At 40.7% G+C, this 23,717-nt stretch overlaps 1 protein-coding gene across 2 annotated transcripts in view; it reads right to left on the bottom strand.

The window, feature by feature from the left end:
- Col9a1 (collagen type IX alpha 1 chain) overlaps positions 1-23,717 on the bottom strand; it is a 78,754-nt gene that overhangs the window by 3,243 nt on the left and 51,794 nt on the right. For both annotated transcript variants that reach the window (XM_028767242.1, XM_028767243.1), the window contains 9 exons: positions 18,626-18,679; positions 17,968-18,039; positions 17,460-17,495; positions 16,755-16,799; positions 15,381-15,413; positions 11,039-11,185; positions 10,807-10,861; positions 8,870-9,058; positions 4,328-4,405 (listed from right to left, as the gene is read on the bottom strand). In XM_028767242.1, the coding sequence (XP_028623075.1) occupies positions 4,328-4,405; positions 8,870-9,058; positions 10,807-10,861; positions 11,039-11,185; positions 15,381-15,413; positions 16,755-16,799; positions 17,460-17,495; positions 17,968-18,039; positions 18,626-18,679 (709 nt within the window). The remainder of the gene's footprint in view (positions 1-4,327; positions 4,406-8,869; positions 9,059-10,806; positions 10,862-11,038; positions 11,186-15,380; positions 15,414-16,754; positions 16,800-17,459; positions 17,496-17,967; positions 18,040-18,625; positions 18,680-23,717) is intronic.

Below are 23,717 nucleotides of genomic sequence, written 5' to 3'. Positions count from 1 at the left end.
TATGTATACACACACACACACACACACACACACACATATATATATATGCCGAGCTTATTTCTGTGGTATTTCAAGAGATTCTTCATTTCATTTATTCCTTTCCCTAGTGAGTTCATATGCACAGAGAAGTCAGGATTTATTATTACATATTTTTCCTTGAAATGCTATGAGTGCTGAGTTACTGGTCACACGTGGGCAGTTTAGTGGCAGCAGGCATGCAGGAATGTCCCTTAATGAGATGACCTAGCTGAGAAGCAGCATTAGCTAGCTCTGGTGAGAAAATGAAGAGAGAAGGAATTAAAGGCCCCGGGGTTGTTTACAAGATTTGCACAGCTCTGGGAGAGGGGCAGAAAAATAAGACACTGGAGATATGCCTGCATCACGACGTAACTATGGTGACAGGGACACACTAGTCACACTGGACAACCTGTCGTTTTGTTAATTTCATGAACCTAGACTCGGGAAGCATAAATATTTCCCTCTACCACTTAACAACCGAAGTGACCTGAGCCAGTCTGTTTATGCTCAAATATAAGGAGAGGATTAACCACTGTACAATCAGCTGAATTCTCAGTGTGGGGCTTAGCCCGGCCCTGCTCTATGGCTTTTATATGTTTCAGCATGAGTATAGATCTTCCTAGAATAGCCCATAATGCTGTGTGGTTCTGACTGCTGTTCCACAAAACAGAACTGAGAGCAGCAGTCACTGGAAATAAGGAGGAGAAGGGACCACAAGTCCAAGGACCCTGTGCCCAGGGCCACAGACCTTACATATCTGCCCTTCCTAGTTCAACTGTAACAAACTATGCAGCATATGTCTGCTTTTAAGTAACAACACACTATAGCCAAAATGTTATAAGAAGGACATATGGTCTATAGTAAGCGATGACATAGTAACATCTCAGAACATGTAATAGCTAACTGGGAACATGTCGCTATGAAAGGAGACAGAGGGTAAAAAAAACTACACAGAAACATGACAGGGATCCTAGGAACTGATCGATAATAAAGGTACATATTACGGATTTAAAATTGTAGGTATATTCGCAAAAACAATGACGAAATGATCTCTTTCTACTCTGTAGCACTTAAATTCAAAATGCAACAACAGGGACAACCAAGAAGAGTTCTTTGAATGGAGACCATCACAGAAAACCACAACTGCACACAACACAGAGATCGACCTTTGATCATAGAAACCCTGGTCCCAATGGGTACATCTACATCACCGCTCCTGAATCTATGGCTCAGGGAACATGAGAGAAAGAACAAAGAAAAAATGGCGGAGAGACCAGAAGAGCCAGAACTCCAGGAAAATGTGCATTGAAACAATGTCTCCTGAAAATGGCTACATGAACAAGACAAGAAAGATAACATTATCAATGAACATCCTAATGTGGAAGGCGTAAAGTTTTCCAGGTCCTACCCCAAGACAAAGGACTAAAGTTAACTAATGACAGTTGGGAATTACACTCTCCCCAGGATCAGCCCCACAGCCAGTCTAACGCAGACCAGTCGTTCTTTAAACCCTAGATATACCAACAACGGATTCAGCCGATTCTATTAATATGTGCATATACACACATGTATATGTGAGTGTATATAATGTATAATAATGTTAATTATAAAAAAAAGAGGCTATCGATGAGAGCCAGGGGACAGGAGAGGAATTAGATGGGGGGGGCATCTGGGGAGGTTGCAGGGAGGAAAAGAAGGAAAAAAATGTTGTAATTCTAATTAAATTTAAAACATATTTTAAAAATCAAAATTAAAGACTATAAGAGGGAAGGAGGAAGCAATATACTATATCTTAATTGAAATGTGTTAAATTCTTTTAAAAATTAAAAGGTAAAGCTTCAAAACAGAGTGGGTGTATCTTTCAGGTAAGACACTAGAAGACTCCAAAGGGGTTCCTGTGCAGAACTCTGTTGAGGTTTCCTCCAGGTCACGGAGTTTTATTAGCATTGTGTTTGTAAGTACCAGAAAACCATGGTTTAAGTTCTACTGGGACATTTGTTTTTAAAAGTTTATCCTCTTGGTGGACAATTAACTGGAGAAATGACCAGTGACCAGAGTGACCACTTCTCTACAGTAGCGGCACAGAGTCGCAGCAGAGAGTCGTGAAAGAGGGCAGCGCCTCAGGGCAGAGCTAATTGAGAACAAGGTTGCCTGTTACTGCTGATTAAAGAGCAGCAGGAGAACAGGCTCTAAGGGTAACCTGTGCTAGCCTCATCAATGTCAAAAGCAAAACCAAACTAATAGACAACCTTCCTTGGCCACTGTTACGCTCACAAACTGCCCTGAACACTTCACAGGATTGCTTCTTTTTAATTCTCAGGCTTACACCATCAGAACGATATCCTTGGTATTTCGTCACTGAGGGAAACTGAGGCACCGAGAGAGACTAAGTAGCCGGTTGTCATAAGGATAGGAAGTGGCAGTGTCCTGATTTGAACCCGGAGTTTCTGAATTGTTGGGCCTGTGCTTTAAGGGACCAATGGTCAGCAGTCTCTGTCGGAGACCTGTCTGGTTCAATTAGCCTAAGATATTCACAGTGCAGCGAAAAGGACATGAACCTGGCTGAACCACACAGCCCTGAACAGGCATCCTGCTGAGTTACGGTAAACACAGACCCTGTAGTCTCCTGAAACACAGAGAGTCATTCATCAGCAGGACCTCCCTCTTCTCAGACTGTGATTTGGAAGTTTAGCCTGTAATTTTGGAAAATAATCTGAAGCTCAAAATTCACCAAATGATGTCATTATCCCATCAATGTAACACAGCCCTCCCCATAAAGCTGAGATGCAGGTAGACAGAAACGGAGATGGGTAGAAAGCCAAGGCAGCCATAGTAAAGGCAGGAGAGCATCAATGAAAGGAAAGAGGGTGGGTCTTAAGTGTTAGTCCCGCCTCCAGCCCCCAGTGAAGTGCACTATTAAAGGGAGGAATGATCCTGGTGAGAACTGTTCTACTCCCTCCAAAACATCTGTCAAATGAACCCAGATTTTCATTATGTGCTAAAATCTTCTTTTGATCATTTGAAGTCCAGTTAGCTTTTCTTTTTCCAATCACACAAAAATATTAAATCACAAAAATATCCCCACAGGCCCATGGATCCCAACTTCAGAAGGACAGTGTTTGAGCTCTCTCCAAATGTAGTCCTCCTCCCAAATTTTAATAAGAAAACAATCCCCAAGAGCAATGAAATAGATAATTGAAAAGTAAGGATTTTTTTTTAAAATTTGGAGCTATAATTATATAATTATAGCCATGATTAAGTATGTAACCGCTGGCAGAATTATAAAATGGTAATTTCTTCTCCTAAATTTCCCTAGACCAAAATTTCCAAGTTCATGATTGAAACGAAAATCATACTACTTTCTTGTCATACTCTACTGCCTCTTTGTCCCTAACTGTCCCCATTAGCATCAACTAGAGTCCCAAACATTCCCTCATCCCCTGCCTCACAGCCATAGTCTTAGCCACGATGAGGGGGCAGCTTGCACAGCCCACTGAGCTAGCCAGCCTTCAGCCCCATAGAGCTACTTCAGAGGTTGGATTTATAAGTCATGTCCTCAATGGACGAGTACATTTCTGGCCAGACCCCAGCAACAGGTCAGTCATCAGATAAAGAGGACACAGAATACCCAGTGAGAGGACCTGGCTCCTTACAGAAGTCCCTCTGTCACTGAGCCCACACAGCTGTGATTCCTGCCATGTAGCGCTCTTTGCAGCCGTGAGACAAATTCCTTCAATGTTTGTTTTGGGCAGAGTGCATTTTGGGAGGGTCTGGGTTTTTGAAAGGAGAGCTTTTAAAACAAAATTTCAATTACTCCTTGTAGCACATGAGTCAGTGAAAACTTGGATTCCTTTTACGACTAAGATGGATTCTTGTAAAAAGTTCGGGCTAGGGTTGTAATTTGGTCGTGTGTGCTGGATCCTAGGCTTGATCCCCAAAAGCACAAACTAATAATGATTAATAATTGTAATGACATAACAAGAAATGATCACGGGGCTAGACATGGGTCCAATTTTACTCATTGAAATTTTAACAAGTGTAACAAGTGGCATGTGACTGGACCTAGGAACTCTTTTTTTCTTAAAGCATAGCTTTAAGAGCATAATACTTCAAGCCTTGACATCTGCCTGCTCACAATGAATACAGACTTGATTTACAAATCATTTAACTCTTCATTAAAGCCATTCACGAGTCCATGGTAAGTTTAAATGACTGAGCAGTGCTTCCTTCAAAACGCCATTCAACCTACGCTCTACACTTGACCCCATTTCTTCCTCCCCTCCCCCATTCTACCACAGAACCCACTTACCTGGGAGACCTATGGCTCCAGGCAAACCCTTAGGACCTCTTCCTGGAGGACCACGTTCTCCTTTTTCTCCCAAGTCACCTGCATTAGAATAAAGAAATGTTATGCTTCTATATATCGATAAAGTTCTATGCTTTAAACTTTAAAGAAAACACAAACTCATGAAATTGCTGGAAGCCAGATTTGTAATAGATACACAGCAAGGCCAAAATCTTATCAACAGTCCCAAGAAGAAGAAGGAAAAAAAAATCAAAATATTGATTTGTGCCCACTGAAATACGTTTCCCAAAACTGGATGTGCATTTTCAGTGAAACACTCAATGAGGTAAGATCCTCAACAGGATCAATCTATCTCAGCCCAGAAGTGTAACCCTTGACGATGGCTCTGCCCCAGGAAGAGGAAGGAGGATGTCCTCTTAGCGCTACTGTACATCATTTGCTTTGAGGAATTAAAACAATTTCTATCTTCAGGTAATAGGAGCACATATTTTAAAGACAAGAATCAATTTTTTTTAAACTACTAAAAAACAATAAGCAAATTTATTAATCTAGCAAGATACAAAGTTAATATACAGAAATCAGTTGGCTTCATACAAACAAGGCAGTGGTGGCGCACACCTTTGATCCCAGCACTTGGGAGGCAGAGGCAGGTGGATTTCTGAGTTCGAGACTAGCCTGGTCTACAGAGTGAGTTCCAGGACAGCCAGGGCTATACAGAGAGAAACCCTGTCTCGAAAAAACCAAAAAAAAAAAAAAAAGACCAAGCTACAAGATGAGGTCTTCGTGAAAAAGAAACAAAAATGGCTGTTACATAGATGAGCGAGCAACTGGATTTGCTTTCATAAACAAACACAAAATCAAAAAGGAATGAAGATGCTTAGTCTATAAAATTAGCACGAGTTTCATGGCTCTATTAAACATATCAAGTCTGTAAAAATAATGTAGAACTGTATATAGCTAAGGAGAGTGCAAATCGGCTCCACCTCATTGGAGGGGGTAAGAAAATAGCAATCAAATTACAAGCGGAAGTTCCGAGAATTCTACTTCCAAAAATTCACTCTCAAAATAATAAAATATTTTGGAATGGAGATAGCAGTAGAAATGAAATCTGTGCTGATATTTTGTATCAAGACGAAATATGTCGGCTGCTGTGCGCCCTGCCTTGCTACAGCAACAGAAGGCTAGAAACCGTCAAAAGGATCATCAAAGGGAAAGAGTCAGTGAGTGCCTACCACAGAATAGACTGTTACACAGCTGGGGAAAATCACCAGCAGCTCTTTGGAATGGTCTACTGGACATACTGTCAAATGAAAAACAAACGAGGTCCAGCCTGCTTACTAAAGAACAGTGTGGTTCTGCTCATAAGCAGACAGGGGAGTACATGTCCCCAGACTCATATAGCATTGCTTGTCGGGTCTGTAGGGAGCCAGTAGGTTTCTTTACCATAAGAATGACAAAGGAAACTAAGCATATAGGAAACTTTTGGGAGAAATTCTTTACTAAATGTCCTTCCTACACTTAATGTGGGGGCAATGTAAATGTGGTATTATCAAAAAATAAACTTATTTTTAAAAATTCAAGTGAGCTGTTACAAGTGTTCCTTGCTTCTGACTCAGGTCACTGGGAATATTCTGTGGTCGTAACCAAATGTTAAAAAGCAATTACAAGACAGTTGATTGAACTTGAGGCATGATCAACTGCAGAACAACGAATGTTGCAAAGCCTTCACCTATAAAAATTTTATATAAATAAAGTAAATTTAAGTAAAATGTATATATGCATATATGTGCACACACACGGAGCATTCTCATGCCTCTCTGGATATTATTTATTTCATTTTTATTTTTCACACATTGTAACTGATGCTCTGCTCCCCTAAGAGCTGATTAATACAGAAAAAAAGTGAGTCAGTTATAATACGTATTTCCTTACACCTTCATTTCTATCCCGTCTCACATCTGTTTGACTCACACTAAAATGTCTAAAAATACACAGGATTACTCAAAGAAGTTTAAAATTAATCCTAACCACCAACATTTAAAAATAAGGCTTAAGGGCTGAACCACTAATGAAACGCTAAGTCAGGTGAGCACAAAGCCACTTTGCCGTCTCTCTCATGAGTTCAGCCCCTCCATGCATGAAGAGAGTGCATTCAGCACGGACACTGGACTGTGTGGGGGCAATTCACATATTATGGTTTCATGTAGAACTATTTATGGGGGCTAAGCCACAACCTATGGGGACTGAGCTGCTGCTTTACATTGATGCGCATGCGCAGGGTAAAGCTATGCGGAAGATAAATTTGGGGACAGGGCACAGTACAACGTAGCTCTTATCCAAAAATTCTATTGTTTTCCAAAGCAATCTCAAGAGGAACGCAGTGACTAAGACATAGCCTGAACTTTGTACTTCTTAACAAGTTTTATTTTTCTGAGGCCCATGGTGACTATATTATCACAGAACGAGCCTCATCTTTTTATTCGGTAATAGTGGGGAAAGAGACCAGCCATACTGACGTACATCTGATCTATAATGACTCAGAATCTACATTTCAACAGGGTAGACTGTGTTTCCTTGGGGGAAAATTTTGAGCTTCGAACTTCTGAATAGTGAAAAACAATGTTTTCATTAATAATTTCTGTCCTATACGTGGTAGGATATAGCCAAGGTCAGTTACCTGGAATTGTGTGTTTCTAGATTGGTTGTAGTGTTAATTGATTTTTTAAAAAAACTAGTAATTCTGCCTGTCTCCATCCAGGTTTCAGAAGTACGAAAGCTTTATGAGACCTTTATGGAAATCCTGATTTAAATGACTCCACAGAAGAAAGGGGGGCCTGGTGGAAAAAAGGTGACGTATCTGCATAAATGATAGACTATGTTGTGGACACCGAAGAAGAACCAGGAGGAAACACTGGGATTAATGAATGAATCTCGTGCTAGAGGTCTCTTCCCAGTTCCAAATACAGAAATACACTTTTCTTAGATGAGGTTCTTCTGCTAGAAATTGGCTACATGTTAAAACCACCCGAGGGACACTGTAAGCCCCGAAAGCCTAGACCAGTTCATTCTAAAACTCTGGAAGTAGGGTCCATAACCTGGATTGCTGGTAAAACTCTCAGGGTGATTCTGAGGGCAGCCACAGCTGAAAGATCAGGTGGCCCCATAGACTTTCAGGTCAGCAACTAATACAGACCTTCAAGCTGCCTGGAGCTGGGTTTGCTTGCCGGAACAAAATCAAGATCGGAACCAAGTACTGTTTTTCCAAAGAAAACAGGGATGTGATTTCTGTAACCACATCTTGACATGCAGGGAATGCTGCATTAATGCCCATGGTAGAGGCACAAAATGTCCAACCAACTCAATAACCCACCCCAACCAGTGCATTTCCTTAAACATGGTTTTTAGAGAGGTCAGGATGACCCATAGGGTCATCTGGCACAGAATCCTGAACTAGTAGCTAAAAGGGACAATGATGAATAAGCATGTGACACTTCCTGACAACTCCCTTCCCTCTCCCGTTCATCTCTCCAGCCTTGCAAGACTTCCAATTAGAGTCCATTTTTAACATGCAACTCTGCACATGACAAAAAAAGTAATTAAAAAAATTGTTCCAGCTGAGGGTGTAGTTAGCCAACCACATCAGCGACTCATTTAGAGATTCAAAGAGGCAGCTGGCTTGACCTCTGACCATTCACACCATAATATTTATCCCTAATTGGAACACCACAGTGTTTAAGATAATGTGGAGAGGGGTCTCTTGGTTTTTATCTCACATCCTTCTAAAGGTTCCCAGAGAGCTGTCAGTAACTCGTAACAACACAGAAATCGTTCACTTAACTTAATTCTCCATAAATTATACACACCTCCACTGACATACTCACCTCAGCTGGCAGATGCCGTCTGAGGTACCCAGTCAGTTCTGCAGAATGTCTTCTATGCTCATTCACAAACCTGTGTCTTGTTTTGGTTTTGCAAACTTCCCTGCATATAGCACTTGTTTGCTTTAAATGAACAGACTCCCAAATGAAAGAAGGAGTTACGTTAGTTTGCACCCTGGGCCTGAAGATAAACGTCCATCAAAATTAAAACTATGACGCTCACTTTTGAAAGAGGACAGCCACACTCATCCCTGACATGTGAGCAGTCACATGTCCTGTGCCTGCACTAGATTCACAGACACAAACATCTTTAGCTGCTGTTTTAAGAAAAGTCCTACAATAACTTTTAGAGTTTCAGAATTTTCCACGATTCTGTGAGATTGGGTCCAGATCACACAACTAAAGAAAACCAGCAATGGATGTGTGTCTTGTACCTGACAAAAATAGCTCACCTTTGGGCCTGAGAGTTGGTATCGTGGTTAAAAAGAGCATACTCTGTTGCAAAAGACCTGAGTTTGAGTTCTATCACCCACAAACTTACGCACAATTCCAGCTCGAGGGGGCGGGGTCTGATGCCCTCCGCTGGTCTCCACGGGAACCCCACCATGCATATACACATACACGTAATTAAAAATAAAATAAAACTTAAAAAAAAAAACTACCTTACCTTTAGGTCCCCTTAAACCAAGAGCACCAGGGGGACCCTTAATGCCTGGAAGGCCACGGATTCCCATCTGACCGGGGAAACCATTCTCTCCAGGGGGTCCTGGAGGCCCTGGAGGACCAGGCCTCCCAGGAAGACCAGAGGCTCCTGTGTCTGGTCTCTTGAGGCTAGCTGCCATTTCCGCAAAATGCTCTGCAAGACAATAAACCAAAAAATGTAAGTCACAAACACAGCAGTGACTTGGATGAAGAAAAACGACATCCCCAGTAGCCTGTATATCAATGTGGCACCAAGAAAAAAACGAGTTTAGTGTTTTCCACCAGCTTCCAATCAGGAAGCTTCATTGAGCATCTTTTCTGAGCTTGCCCTGGATCTATCTGGCCCTGCTGTGTTGAGACACAGTGGGATGAGGGTTAAACTCCAGGGCTTTGAAATGAGTTCTTAGAAACTTGGGAGTGCCCCCCTGAATCCTATCTGGTACTAGGTGAAACCCATCGTATAAAAAGAAAATGAGTTTCTTATCATAGGTGAAAGTGTTGTCTTGGACCTTTTCAAAGTCCAAAACATCGTTCAAAATTTGGGTTCAGACATTCTTTGAGACCAAGCATCAAAACTAAAAGCAATTTTATAACCTGAAATATCACGAGAATTCGTGGTTTCTAATAAATTCTTCCCCTCTCGTTTATTTTCATGCTTGGAACAGATAACAATCATTAAAAATAACCTTCCTTGGGAAGGGTCACAGTTTGTCTTAAAAATTTAATAACTCTGGGGGTTTCTCACATTCATTAAGAATCAGCGGCTAAAGCTGTGGAAAGCAAGAAAATCCATCCCATTAAAATGCTCTGAGGCAAGTACTGTAGTGCAGTATTATTATTTTTTAAAGCTTTAGGGCGTGAAAGAGAAACAGAATGGGAAACAAATTTCTAGCCAACAGTGAAAAAATTATTTAAATATTAAAAAATATTTAAATATTTGAATTCCTTAACTTAACAAACATAAAATTATAAATTTGCAGATAGGTTAGTAATGCTCAAAACTCAAATAGAGAGCCAGAATAAAATGTATGCAGTGAAGAAATTTATATTGGTTTCCAAATATAGAAACATTCATTCCATTCTCATCCAGTTCTAGAAAATTCTACAAGTCTGCTAGACAAACGGGACTATCTATTGGCAAATAAAAGACAAGCATTTCTTCAAGATGCAGTTATACCATCATAAGAGGGTTTTCTGTTGAAGGTAATGGTGTTATAGTGTCTCCTCGGTTGGGGATATTTTGTGCATATTCATTTTTTGTGTGGTTTTATAACTAGGCAAACTGAGATGAATAATGACTTCCATAGCTACAGATAAATTTGGATAAAGATTAACAAATGAGAAAAAACATCCCTGTTTCTGGAAAACTTCTAGTTGTTGTTTTTTTAAAACATACATACCTACTACACGGGTATAAATACTGTCCTTACCCCACACATGGGCATGTGGGCATGTGGCTGTCACTTTGTTCTCACATGATTTGGAGGGACTGGAGGACAATACCAGATACATACTAAATGGTGGCAACTTAAGGAGGGGAGACACCTGAAAATTTGTATTGAGATATATATATATGTGTGTGTGTGTGTGTGTGTGTGTGTGTGTGTGTGGTCTGCAAATGCATTTTCTTTTCTGTAAGTTATCGTCCTTGTTGGAATGTGGTGGGTAAGACATAGAGACAGAGCCTGGGAGGGTATTAGAGAGAAGGCTAAGACAGAAAGGTAGTGTTTTATTGTAAGGCTCTAGGCGTCAACACTTACGCGAAACAGAACTGGTATTAACATTACTCAACATCTCCCACCTTTAAAGCAACTGTTGCTTACCCTTGAACAGCTACAGAAATAAAAGCTTAAAAGGCAAGAGCAGATCGTGGAAATGCTTAAACCCCTGTGATGTATTTACCTTGCACGACTCTCATGCAAACCTGCTTGATGTGCTGGTCTGTCGGTGTTCTGCCCTGGGACGAGAAAGTAAAAGGCAGGTTATACTTGCAAGTTTAAAGAGGACATTGTTGAAATATAACGACAGATGTCACAAAAAAAACAGGCGGTTCAGTTGATGAGACAGTTTGACGCTTGGCTGAGATTGTAGGGGCTCCCAATAGGAAGCCACAGGGATGTGTCGGCCCACTCACCGGAGAGCCCTGGATACCAGGCAGTCCAGTAGCACCCTGTTCTCCCTGCACTCCCCGGGGTCCAGGTGGTCCTCTTGGTCCTTCTACTCCAGGAAGCCCTCTGATTCCTTCAGGCCCCCTCAGGCCTGGCTCCCCAGGGTTACCCACCTAGAACAAAGAGTACACTATAAAATCTGGTCTAGACATCAGCAATGTTCCGCTTAACATCAATATAAATATTTAGGTGGAATTTTAGGTTTCCTACAACTTATGTCCCACAGTGGTGCGTGTTCAGAAGTTATCTCAAGGGTTAACACATATTACCATTGAACCAGTCACCAGCCACTTAGAATTCTAATGTAAGTAAACATATTTTTTATTATTTCAAAGTCTCCATAGAGATTAGATATACTTAAGGTCTCATTTGCTATACTGTAAGCCATTTCATAAGGACAAGTCAGTGGTTTGGGTTTTATTGTTCTGATTTTGAGCCTTGCCCACCCTGAGTACATGCTCTACCACCAAGCTATAGCCCAGTCCAAGCAAGTTGATTGTTCATTTCGTTTGGTGTGTGTGTGTGTGTGTGTGTGTGCATGTGTGTGTGGTGTGTTTGGGGGCACACACAGAGGTCAGAGGACAACCTGTAGGGGAGTGTTATTAACCTTCCTAATGCTACAACCTTTTAATATAGTTCCTCATGCGGTGGTGACCTCTAACCAAAAAATAATTTCCATTACTACTTCAAAACAGTAATTTGTTATTGTTCTGAATCATAATGTAAATATCTGATATGCAGGATATCTGATATCTAACGCCCCAAAGGAGTCGTGATATACAGGTTTAGAATCTCTGCTTTAGGGATTAGCTCTTACATTTTTCTCTTTGAGAAGGGATCTTTTTGCTGCTTCATAAGCTAAGCTATCTGGCCCATGAGTTTCTAGAGAGTCTTCTGTCTCTGCTTCCTGTTTCCCACTGGCATACTGGGATTGCAAACTCTTACAATGGCTACAGCCAGCTTTTCCATGACTTTTGGAGGTCTGATCTGAGATTGTGTCATTTGTGTGGCAAGTCCTTTCACCCCCTGAGCTGTCTTTCCAGCCTGTCATTGAACGTAGCCTTTCTTGAATGTAAAATGTTCTTTTTCTTTTTGGGTGGGGAGAGGATTGGTAACATTTTTCTGCCAATAAAAAGACTTCCTCCAAGTAAAAGATTTCCTCCAAGATATGCAATTTGAGGATAAAAATGCAACAGGTCACGAATATAAGTTATTCAGCTTTTATAAGATGTTTTTGGTGAACTTGAAGATGCCAATAATAACCAGGAATTACAAAGCACTAACATAGACTAAGCCAGTACATTCAACATACTACCTTGAAAGTGAAGCATTAAAAAAAAGGCAACAACGACAGGGGGACTGGAGCCATTACAAGGTCCTCTTCAAATACTGGAGGTCAGGTCTCTATCCCTGCCTTCGCAAGTTTAGAATTGCCACAGCCTTTCTATACTTAGAGAAAGGAGGAGATGTCAGGGGCAGCCCTGCTTACACACTGTAAGCCTAAAATCAGCCATAGGCCTAAAATCAGCAGTGGGCCTGTCATACATGTATACTAACACCAAGTCTTGGGTCTCAGTGGAAGAATATTGAAACAGATGGCTATAAGCTAATGTCAACGGGCAGCTTTTGTGGAAATTTACAAGCCTGAGTGGTCATGGACCTTGTAAATAGGTAGCCTTGGCAGATAATACCAGCTTAGATGGGGACAAGTGAGTCATAGGCAGAGTCGTGGTGACTTGTCCCCTGAACCTTCACCCAGCCGATACCCGGTTCTGAAGATATCTGTATTCTCCTTGAGCACCCACACTCCAGTGTCATTCCCTTCCCCACATCCCGTCTTTCTGTGTTTATACCCCTGTGTGAATTAATTATGATTTGAGAAAATATTAAAAAAATAAAAAAGGCAACTTTAGAGTTTAAAGTAATAAAGGGAATTAAAACCTAAACATTAAAGAAGTTAACCAATAAGCCACTTGCTTCCTCAGCACAAAGCGTACCCACAAGATGAACTAGATATTTTCTTTCCCTGAAAGCAGACCTCTAAAAGCATTTTTAAAGTCATCATATATAATAAATGCTTTTAAAAGGAGACTACATTAATTCACTCTTTTGTGAGACTGGAATTTGTTAGAATTTTATAGCACAGCAGCCACAATGCACTGTTGCTGAGAATAAGAATGTACAGGGACAGGAGGAAGTTCGGGAATAGTAGTCTTTCTTGAACGGAGAATGTTCATCAGGTGGCTTTACCCTGCCTCATTTTCTCCCGTGCAGCATCTATCTGTGGAAAGCTACCTCTTTCAAATATTCAAATATTTTCAGCCCGAGAGAATTAAAGCAACAATTCCACCACACACTGCCACACAAGGCTCCGCAAGCTTTCTCAAGCTTGCTTTATGATGAAAAAAAAAATGATACTCATCCAAGTCAGCTGGACAAGATTACTTCTATACAGAAATTACAACTTGAAAGAAGTCATCAACACAAAGAGCTTAAGAAACACTAACCATGGCTGGGAAATTGTCAGGTTCCCAGAGTGAAAAACTAACGGTTTCTCAAACAACCCAAAGAGGCACCCAGGTGAACAGAGAAATGCACTCAAGTACTGGCCACGTTGAATTATGCCTTCGGTTCATGGCAATGGTAACCACTGCTATTATATAAAAGGCAGGTACTCTTGGATGGAAAGATCAGGGTGCCATAGGACCCCAGATCACCCAGAAAGAGTTCTTCAGTGAAACTGCACTGGAACAGACATCCGGCTCCAGACGCTTCCAACCTAGAAAGTTCATCTGTGCTGACATAAGATAGATCAACGAAAGCTCCTATGTTAATTAATAATTTTCTTGACTCTGAAAGAGTACAGTTCAATTTCTTCAGCATGACGTGGGCAGTGTGTCACATCAGTGGGAGATAGAGAGAATTCGTGAATTAACAGCTAGTTCTTAATACATCCAAATTAGATGCAGGGCACGTCCCTACATTATAATCAATTTTTATTTTACTATTTGGATTCTTTCCCTTGAACATTGTCAGATTTGTCCAGATAGTAACATATGATTTCCCTCACCAAACACATGAGGGTTAATTCTTCATATTTGGTACAACTTTAAACCATTCCTTTCAAGTATGCTTGGACATAAACATCGCTTGAGACTTGATGCTTAAAGGCAGAGAAGTTAACGGACTGCAACCCCACCCATGTGCTAGTATGCAGACAGCCTACAGACAGCCTGCATCCAGCCACTGAAGCCAGGTTTGGATGGGTGCTCCTGGAGAAGGTAAGGTAGAGGATCGGCTGAATGCATAAGTAGGAGATAGAATTTCTCACAGAGAAAGTCTATTCTAAAGTGTTAAATGACACAGTATGTAAAAGTCCGGAAAATGGATAGTTCCAGCTATCTGGAAGACAAAAACCAAGAACTCTTCCAGACAGATTTGGTCTCCTTTGCTCAAAGTCTGATTTTACTCTACAATAGTTACCTCTTTTAAAAGTTATCCTTTAAGTATTCAAAGGAAAGAGGAATATCGTGGGTTCTTTTTCTTTAGTAAGGTTATATTAGCTGCTGTGGAGGTAATTTGGTAGATAAAGAAAGAAATTCACAATATTCTAGAAATAGAATTTAAGAATTCACTAGAGCTAGTAGTCTGGCCTTTGAGATTACCATCTGAGCTTTAACTTTTCTGTCAAAATCCAAGTTCCTAATTGTGTTGGTGTGCATAAAAGCAAGATGCCTCAGGGTTCCTATGGATTAGATCTTTAATTTGGAATTCATCTATTCTAAGGACATAGGTTTAGTCTCCGTAAAAGAACAAAACTGAAGAAACCCATCGTGTTATGGTTCTGAGGATTCTGTCATATCTTCTTACGTGCTCTGCTTCTCTCTCCGTTCCCTCAACTAGAACACACAGGAGATCAAGAAAGTTATTGAAATATTTTGCAGTAGCACACCTGCCAAAGAAATTCAGTTTTCCTCCTAGGTGTAGAGCAGGCGTCAGCTCTTTGAGATGGCCCATTTGGGCAGGATATTAGAGTATCATAATGTAACACTCATTGAGCCATTTATAATAGCTAAACGAAAACCTTTCTTTAAAGTGGTTAGTTCAAAAGCTAGATCCATTTACACAGTTGGGGATTTCTTTCAACTAGACAAACCCATTATTTACACCTTTATTTAGACACGTATTTCCTTGAGGTCCTTCAAGGAACTAACTTTATGCTATGATTTCCTGAAGGAGAAAATTGCATTTCCTACAGTTGTATTGATGTTCTTAATTTTTTGTACTGTTACCGTTCATCATACTTACAGATCCCTTTGGGCCAGGTTGTCCCATATCTCCCTAAATCAGTAAGACAAAATTATATTAGTGCAATATATTCACTTTACATAGTTTCCTAAAAACATTTTTCCAATGGTATTGCACGGCTAAAATACAGAAAACCGTGTGCTGAGAGAGCACAGAACTGCAGAAAATGTGTCTGACTCAAAATGTGGGCTGTCATTGCAGGTTAGCTTCTCCACTCTGTGTTCCTGTGTTAGCACGGCCCTCTCCCTGACCCTGGCTAACGGATCCATTAACTAATAGGTTGCAATCATGGCTTTGTGGAGTTCACCCAGATCTACAGCATGCAGTACCAGGAATGTGTACGTAATAAAATAAATAATAAGACAAAATAAAATAGCTTTTTCTTGATGAACATGATAGACATCTAGAACTACCAATTGAAATTTCACTTTTGTATTTTTTATTTTTTTAGTTCATTCCCTAAAATCTACCAAATAAAATATGCATGCTTTTAGGCTTTAAACAAACAAACAGACACACCAGGAGATCTCCCCATCATTAATTTTAGATGAGTTCAGTTCAAGTCTTAGCATTTGAGTTAGCATATCTCCACTACTAGACAGGACTGATTTAAATTTTAAAACACCCCCTTAGCTCATAAAATGAGCAGCCTCTACAGAAACTAAAATGCAATCATCTCAGAAATTTGGGGGGAAAATAATCTGGTGACTTTGCCAGTTCAGACATTTCATTTATATTTATTCTAAACCCTTTATGTCTGAATAAATACTAGCAGATTGTTTCTCTGCTCTTAAAGCACTATAAGGTTGTTTTATAGGAAAGGCCTTACTGGCTGAAATAGGACTCATACATTTCTATGGTAGGTCTGGTCATTCCTGCCAAAGCCATTAAGAGGCAGCAAGCAAATCCAGCGACTCTGCAGACAGACAGCAAGGTCTGTGCATCCCCCTTTTCTGGAGATTCACCAATCCCATCCTCTGGACATGGAGGTCATTCCTTCAGACATTTTGAGGGCAAAGAGAATGCCCTCAGTAATATTTATGAGCCACAGCTTCCTGACTCTAAAACCACTTCAACATTGTGTCCCTGCTATGCCCTCTTCCTTTTTATTCTGCAGTACTATATCAAGAGCTTAAATGTCTCAATGTAAGACCACAGGAGAATTAATCATCTCTCAGGGAATTCAACAGAAATTTAAAGCTAGGTCTACCTATCTGCTTTCTTAGGCCTTGCCTTCAGTGTTGGAAATCACCAGATAAAAATAGAGGAAGGTCCGCTTAGCCTTTAAGATAAAGAACAGTGTCAGAAAGAAGTGTATTTTTCAACAATTTTAAAGTTTTATATTAACCAAAATTTTTTTTAAAAAATTCTTACAAGGTCACCCCTTGCTCCTGCTTCACCTTCTTCACCAGAGGCACCCTAAAATTTTAAGATAAAATGTTACTTGGTTTCCGGTTCTCCATTCATGGTTTAACTTTAACCAGACAACATTGATAAGCATTTATAAGCACCCCAATGTCCCAAGGATCATGCAGGAGCTCTCACTTCCTTGACAACAGGCTAATCCTAAGTGAAAAGAATAGACCAGAGAAGCCAGAGAGGCCAGACAGGTTTCAGCTAATTGAGTTTAAATCATTTAATCAGATTAACAATTCTATCTAACAATGTTAAAATTCAATAACCCTTGAAAGCGGCATTCTACGGTAGAAAGAGGAATCCAGATACAGGCCGACTCCATTTACACATTTTGTTTGCTGAGGTCTTGATCAAAAGGCATGTTGATTAGATGCTCTTCTGTGGCTTCAAAAGTCTGTGTCATCTGAATAAAACTCAGCAAGCTAGAGAGATGGGGAATACTCGCTTCAAAGGAAGAACACCATGCAGTCCAGGGAACAGCCTCTAGTGCTGGCATATGAAAACAGTCTGGCTGCACACCAAACTCCACTATGGTTTTCACTCACTAGAAAGCACACTGAGAAAAGCTGTGAGCCTTCATCGGTACACCACACCCACAAGCCAGCCAGTGCTATCCTCGTAAAGCGGCAAATACTGACACCTCTAATTGCACGTAATGCTTACCTGTTCACCCTTGGGACCTGGTTCACCGAATACACCCTGGAGTGAATAAAATTTAACATTTTTCAGCATTTGGAGTTGCGCGCATCATTTCAGAAGAGCCAATATCCTTGAATGAGCTGATGGATAAAGAGATGGGAGAGAGCTCCCCAGTTCTCACCACTTCATTGAAGATCAGAGGAGACCTGGTCTCCACACAATTGTTCCCTAAATCTCTTTCACTTGGTAGGAACAAAAATTCAGAACTAAGTAAAAACTATAACTACAACTGATACTTTTATTTTTCCTCCTCGGCCTTTATTTTTCTTCCTTCTGGAAAGTTAGTTTTGTTTTGTTTGGAATGTCAACTCTCAGTCATTTAACACGTCTTTCACTATATTTCCTCATAATAATCCATAGAGAAAGTCTTCACTAGGTAAAGCAACCTTGATTTCTCAACAAAGAAGGAGTCAACATGGCAGATTTAAAAGGGGAGGGCACACAAAACCTTGTAAAGTGCTGGATATCTTACCCTGTCTCCTTTCATTCCAGGAAGTCCAGGGGGCCCAGGCAAGCCAGGAAGGCCAGGGCTGCCAACAGATCCCTGGAAAACAAACAGAAAATCTTCAGAGTCACTGTGTCCTCGATGCTCAAAGTTGACAAGCCAGACGGGGGCCCTGGGGTATCAACTCTTGTGTAAAGTTAATGTGTGGTTGGTTTAGTGCTGCCTCATTCCTACATCCCAGGAGAAGAGGGGTGGGTGGCCTCCTACCTTCCACCCCACCTCTGAATTCCCTCTACACAACTTAGCAACAGTGAGCTCTTTCAGCCAATGCCCCAGCAGCAGGCTGTTGGTTCTCCTGCTGTGTAAACAGAGCTACACAAGCAGCAAAGGCCAGCATTCATCCCTTCCATTCCACTAAGAGGCAGATGCCAGCCATGGCACTTCATACGTCTGTGGGTTTTCAAATGCATTCTACAAACCACACTGATTAAGACCCTCACGGAGATTGTCATAGATGCAATTTGAAATGCCATATTGACAGTTTCACATACTCATACAACAACTATAAAAGCCATATACAGTTAATTAGATGATCTTTTGCAATTTTTTCTCTCCTTTCCTGTTAAAAAAAAAAAAAACCTGCTTTACAGAAAGTAAACATATAGAGATTAGAAACTTCACTTACCAGTTTCCCTGGTATGCCTGGAGACCCTTCTGGTCCTACCGGGCCTCTACTGCCCTGTGAAAACACACACGTCATCAGATGGATGTTCAGCCCAGAGTCAAATGCTTCATTTTTATATGAAAAAAATAACATTTCACCCAGGCTTTTGTTAAAATATAGGTGTTGCCAAAATCTCCAATCACTCCAACTGAAGTCTCAAACCATCCTCTCAAAAGTCTAACCAATCGCCCTCTGTGCACACTGTTCATGGAACCTGCTTATACTGTTCACTGGATGCCGGGCCAGAACATTGGAACTATCCACTGCCTGTACACACAATGTACATGCCTGTACACATTAGTAATTTTCAGCATGTAAGCCACACCTTGTTTTATATTACATATATACACAGTTTATGCTCTCACTTAGGGGTGTTTTTAGGGTATTCCACACCCACTCATTGGGCACGATGCAGTGTCTGTGTAAGCTCTTGGGTCTAGAGATGCCTTAAAGGAACAGCTGGCAAATGATTGCGTACCACCGAAAAACATAAAAGGGAAACACAGGGCAGAGATGCTTGCCTTTAAATGATTACTGTAACCTCAAGAACACACAGATGGTAGACATTTATAAACTTTCTGAGATAAAATTTCTTGTTTCATTCCTTCTAGATCTAAATATGTCTCCAAGGATTGAAGGCTTTGAAAAGTGTGACTCACCACACAGATCTGATAACAGCAATGCTAACATTTACATCTCATGGGCCCATTTCAAATTTTGTTACTTGAAATCTAAGTCTTCACATTTCTATTCTACTAGAAACCCTAAACTTTAAAGAAAAGAAATTTTTGAGAAAAGATGCCGTGTGATTTTTACTTCTTTCCTTGAGAACTCAACATAGTTTCCTATAATCTGACTAAAATCTGTTATATACCTAATGCTGTGATCAGCTCAGTAGAATGCACTGGAACACAAGCAGATAAACAATCATACTTCCCTCGGGGTGTATCATAAAACTGCAGACTAATCTGAGTTAGTTTTCCTTTAAACCGTTATAACAGCTCATTTTAATAATTCATGATTCTAAAGGCTTTGGGTGAGGTTATATTATTCTGGCTTATATCTGTAGATTGGACAAGGTATCAAGATCCATAAACCTTCTGGATTTTCGATTTCCCTAAAGGTTACCACATTACAACAGTCTCTGGCTGTGGGCTATAATTTCGTTATGGCTATTTCAAATGACTTACAAGTGATTGAAACTCGATGCTCATAAGTACTTTTCAATAATTTTCACATTAACAACCTGTCAGGTTAAGCATTTGGAATAATACATTGGTCCTTAATCCCATGGGTGACTCGGAAGCCCAGAGGCAGTAAATCTAGTCCCAGGAGGATGTAAATCTAGATGGAAAGTGGCCACTGCAACAGTTCTTTTTTTCTATCCATCAGTAAAGATTGTCTTCTGCCCTCTCTCCAAATACCCACCACAGGAGAGGCTCATGGGCCCACCCTTCCCTTGGGAACTATTGACTAAGGAAGAATTCTAGAAAAAAGAGAGTCATCATCTTCCACAGCAGAGGCAGTGGTAGGTCCCCTATGCTCCAGGGGACTGTATTACACCTATGCCCAAGCTTATGTCCCTGGTTAAACACATCAAGTCACTAGACACAAAGACAAAACAAGAAACCAATGAAAGAGGAGGGTCTTCTACACAGGAATGGAGAGGAGGGTAAGACATGTGCAGAGTATGTGTGATCATAGTACATTAGACACATGTATGACATCGCCAATGAATAAGTTTAATTTTTAAAAATTGCACCGAAGGGGAAATTTGACTTCTGCTCCAGTTAATTTGGAATAAATCTTCCAAGATGGTATCTCATCAGTACGTGTGTGTGTGTGTGTGTGTGTGTGTGTGTATCACTGGCATTCTCAAATAGTTCCCAGCTGCCTTGTGATGCAGATTCTCAATGATGTTGGTCTAACAAGACTTTAATCTTAAAAACTGATATCACTGATGATGGAAAAGAAGTATCAGAAGAAAGCTTAGTTCCTAACTCATGCATTCACTTAGTCACGCTGAATTCCCTCCTAAATAAAAGACTCATGCTACTGCATCAAATTAAGGATGGTTAGTATAGCAATTTTCCATGACCCATATGGAGAAATTCCAGTATCAGTACTATAGAACCTTTAGTTTATTCTTGGAAGGATTAACTATCTAAAGAGTCAAAAGCAAGGATTTTCTCTGCCGAAATCTTATCTTCTCTCATCTTTCGAAGCTCCTTACTGTTTGTTCCACAAGTCCCTGGCAAGGCTGTGGCTGAGTGCCCACAGATGACTCAGACACCACTGTCAACACCTGTACTGGTGGATGGATGTACCCAGGGGGAGTCAGTGTCTGTGTAGGACCCAGAGAAGGACCTGTGACATGTAGATGTGTCTGTGACTGCAGGAACAGGTAGGTTCTCTGTTCTGCATTCCCATGTTACAAGCTCCAGGCTATTCTGAATGTATCTATTTCTAGAGAAATATCCTTACAGGGAAAGTCCACCATGTACATTTTCATAACAGGTATCCATCCAATGGAGTGACAATTGAAATGCTAAGGACAAGTTTTCTGATAGCCATTTTCATGGTTTCTGTATAACACACACACACACACACACACACACACACACAGAATCACATATACTCATGCAAATTCTGGATTTTTACATCAGAAGAGAAAGATGAGGGACCAAGATATAAATAGCCATTCTAAAACTGGATCTTAGCCACATTCTAACAATAACTAGGCAAGCCACTGTCAACTGAGACTGCACTAAATAGATGACAGAGCCCTGTACTCCAGCATCTTGTGGTCACCACACCAGCGTCTTGTGGTCACCACTCTCAGTGTGGCCAAAGGAGGCAGAGACAGAAATGCTCCTTCCAGTAGGTGATATTTACACACCCCATAATGATAAGATTTTCTATTTATAAGAAGAGAATCAAAAGGAACCTGGATGAAGATGGAATTCTGCCAGCTGATATGTGAGAATGTACTAAAAGGCTCTTTGTTTCTCTTAGGGTCCCTGTGTTTCCACATGCATCTCTGAGAACTTCAGACCCATCTGCAGATGCACCTGTAAGAGCCATCCAAGGCTTTAGAGAAGATGCAGAGCCTCTGTTCCAGCTATGGCTACAGATAACCCCACCGAGCCCTGTAGGTCTGCGTTGCATGGGTGTCTCCCAGCACTTCACTCCACAACCTCATACTCCCTATTCCTCCTCAGTCCTCTTCACCTTTCATTCTGATTCTCTCGTGCCAGGAGAATTTGGCAAACAAGTTCCAACTTCAAGCCATGCCGTGGCCATATTGGCATAAGAGTACAGAGAGAAACAGACAGCAAATAATTCAAGTCAATGCCTCTTGCCTTATAAAGGAAAAACTAGACATTTATAAAGATCACAAAAAAAGAATCATTACATTTCGTAAAACTAAATGTTACCAGCATTGTTTTCCAAAAGAATTGACCCTATTTCATAGGATTAACTTGTCATGGCTCTCATATTTCACAGGTATCCAAAATTACCTATCTAACTAGCTGAAGCATAACGAATATCCTTGGTGCATGTTAGCTGTGTTTCTGAAGTGAGAAATGATACATCGTTATATTCAGCCTGTTCTGTGTACTGTTTCTCTCTGGCAATAACAAAAAGGAAAGATGCCAGTTTAACCCAAAAGATCAATTCTGATTTCTCTAGAGTGTTTTTTAATCAATTTATTTTCTTATTAAATTGGACAATCACATGAGGTCTACCTCAGAGAATAACTTTCGATTTGTCATAAGAATTTGTTTAAAGGATTCAATTTTGTGATATGATAGACTCGTATTATCTTGTGCGGATTTAAATATTCCTTTATGTGTAGGCAGAGAAAAAAATCTATCTGAATGCGTACGATCACCCATACCAGCTTTACACACTATTGCCGAGGGCTGGGCAGGATGGGGAGCAGCTTAGAATAGTCAAGGACACACCATATGGTCCCCATATGGAGACCTCTCTGCTTGAGGCTGTTGAGCTGGGGTGGAGTGAAGGTCTCCAGGAAAAGTACAATGGGAGCATATGATGTTCAAAAGGAGGTAAACCAGCAGGGTGCTATTCCCAGTCAGAAGCAAGAGAGCAGAGCAAACATAACCGGACTCATCCAAAAGCCTGGCAAGCTCTGAGAAGCCTGAGAGGGTGGTTGGCTAGAAGCCACTAAAATACAGTACCAAACCAGAGGCCAGAAGGCACTCAGACCAATAATAAACCAAGCAGAGAAAGTGTGGGGGAGTGGTTCCCGTCACTAGGGAGTCAAAAAAAACAATATCAGAAAAACAAAAAAAACAAAAGAACTAATCCTTCTTACATTCAAATCAGCAAAATATAATTGCAAAGTTATGCATCTAGGATACATCAGACATATGTTCTTATTTCTACTATTCAGTTCAACTTGAGGTAAATTTACGGAGAAATCTGATCACACTTGCCATCCATAGATAGAAATGTGTGACTCTACCTACAAAATGGAACTCAAAGATGTAAATGGAAGTGTAAATGCACCCTCCAGAAGAGCGATTCGGTGTTAAAAACCTTGCTCCAGAGCTAGAACGCTTGCATCATGACTTTTTTTTTTCCTGAAAAAAACATAGCAGGTAAGAAGTCAGTTATTAGCAATGGAAGCAGCATGGCAGGATTTATTCTGCCTCCAATCTAATTTATTCCAAGAAACATTCAATGAGTGCTGCCTTCTGTCAGGCCCTAAGAGCCGGAAGAAGCACAGAGATCAGTCGGGCATCCTTTGCCCTCTCCGCACCTCACAGCAGGGAACACAAAGGGATCAAGAGCTTTGGACTTCAGAATAACTTCATGTGGACTGATGACTCAGAAGTGGAGAGGGGCTGCAGCTAAACGTGAGGAAAACCAGTGAACTACACAGAACAGTGTGTAATCCTATCCTGAGGTACTCCTACTCCATCAATAAGAATTTCTGTCGGCCATCTTGGGTTTCCATACATAGGCCTCCCCATGTGTGACACCTGTATACACACACATACACAAAGAAGGAAGGGAGGAAGAA

This window comes from Grammomys surdaster, unplaced genomic scaffold, assembly GCF_004785775.1.
Source record: "Grammomys surdaster isolate TR1022 unplaced genomic scaffold, NIH_TR_1.0 171, whole genome shotgun sequence".
NCBI lineage: Eukaryota > Metazoa > Chordata > Mammalia > Rodentia > Muridae > Grammomys > Grammomys surdaster.
Note: the sequence above shows the minus strand (reverse complement) of the source record. Positions and strands in the feature narration are given on the sequence as shown.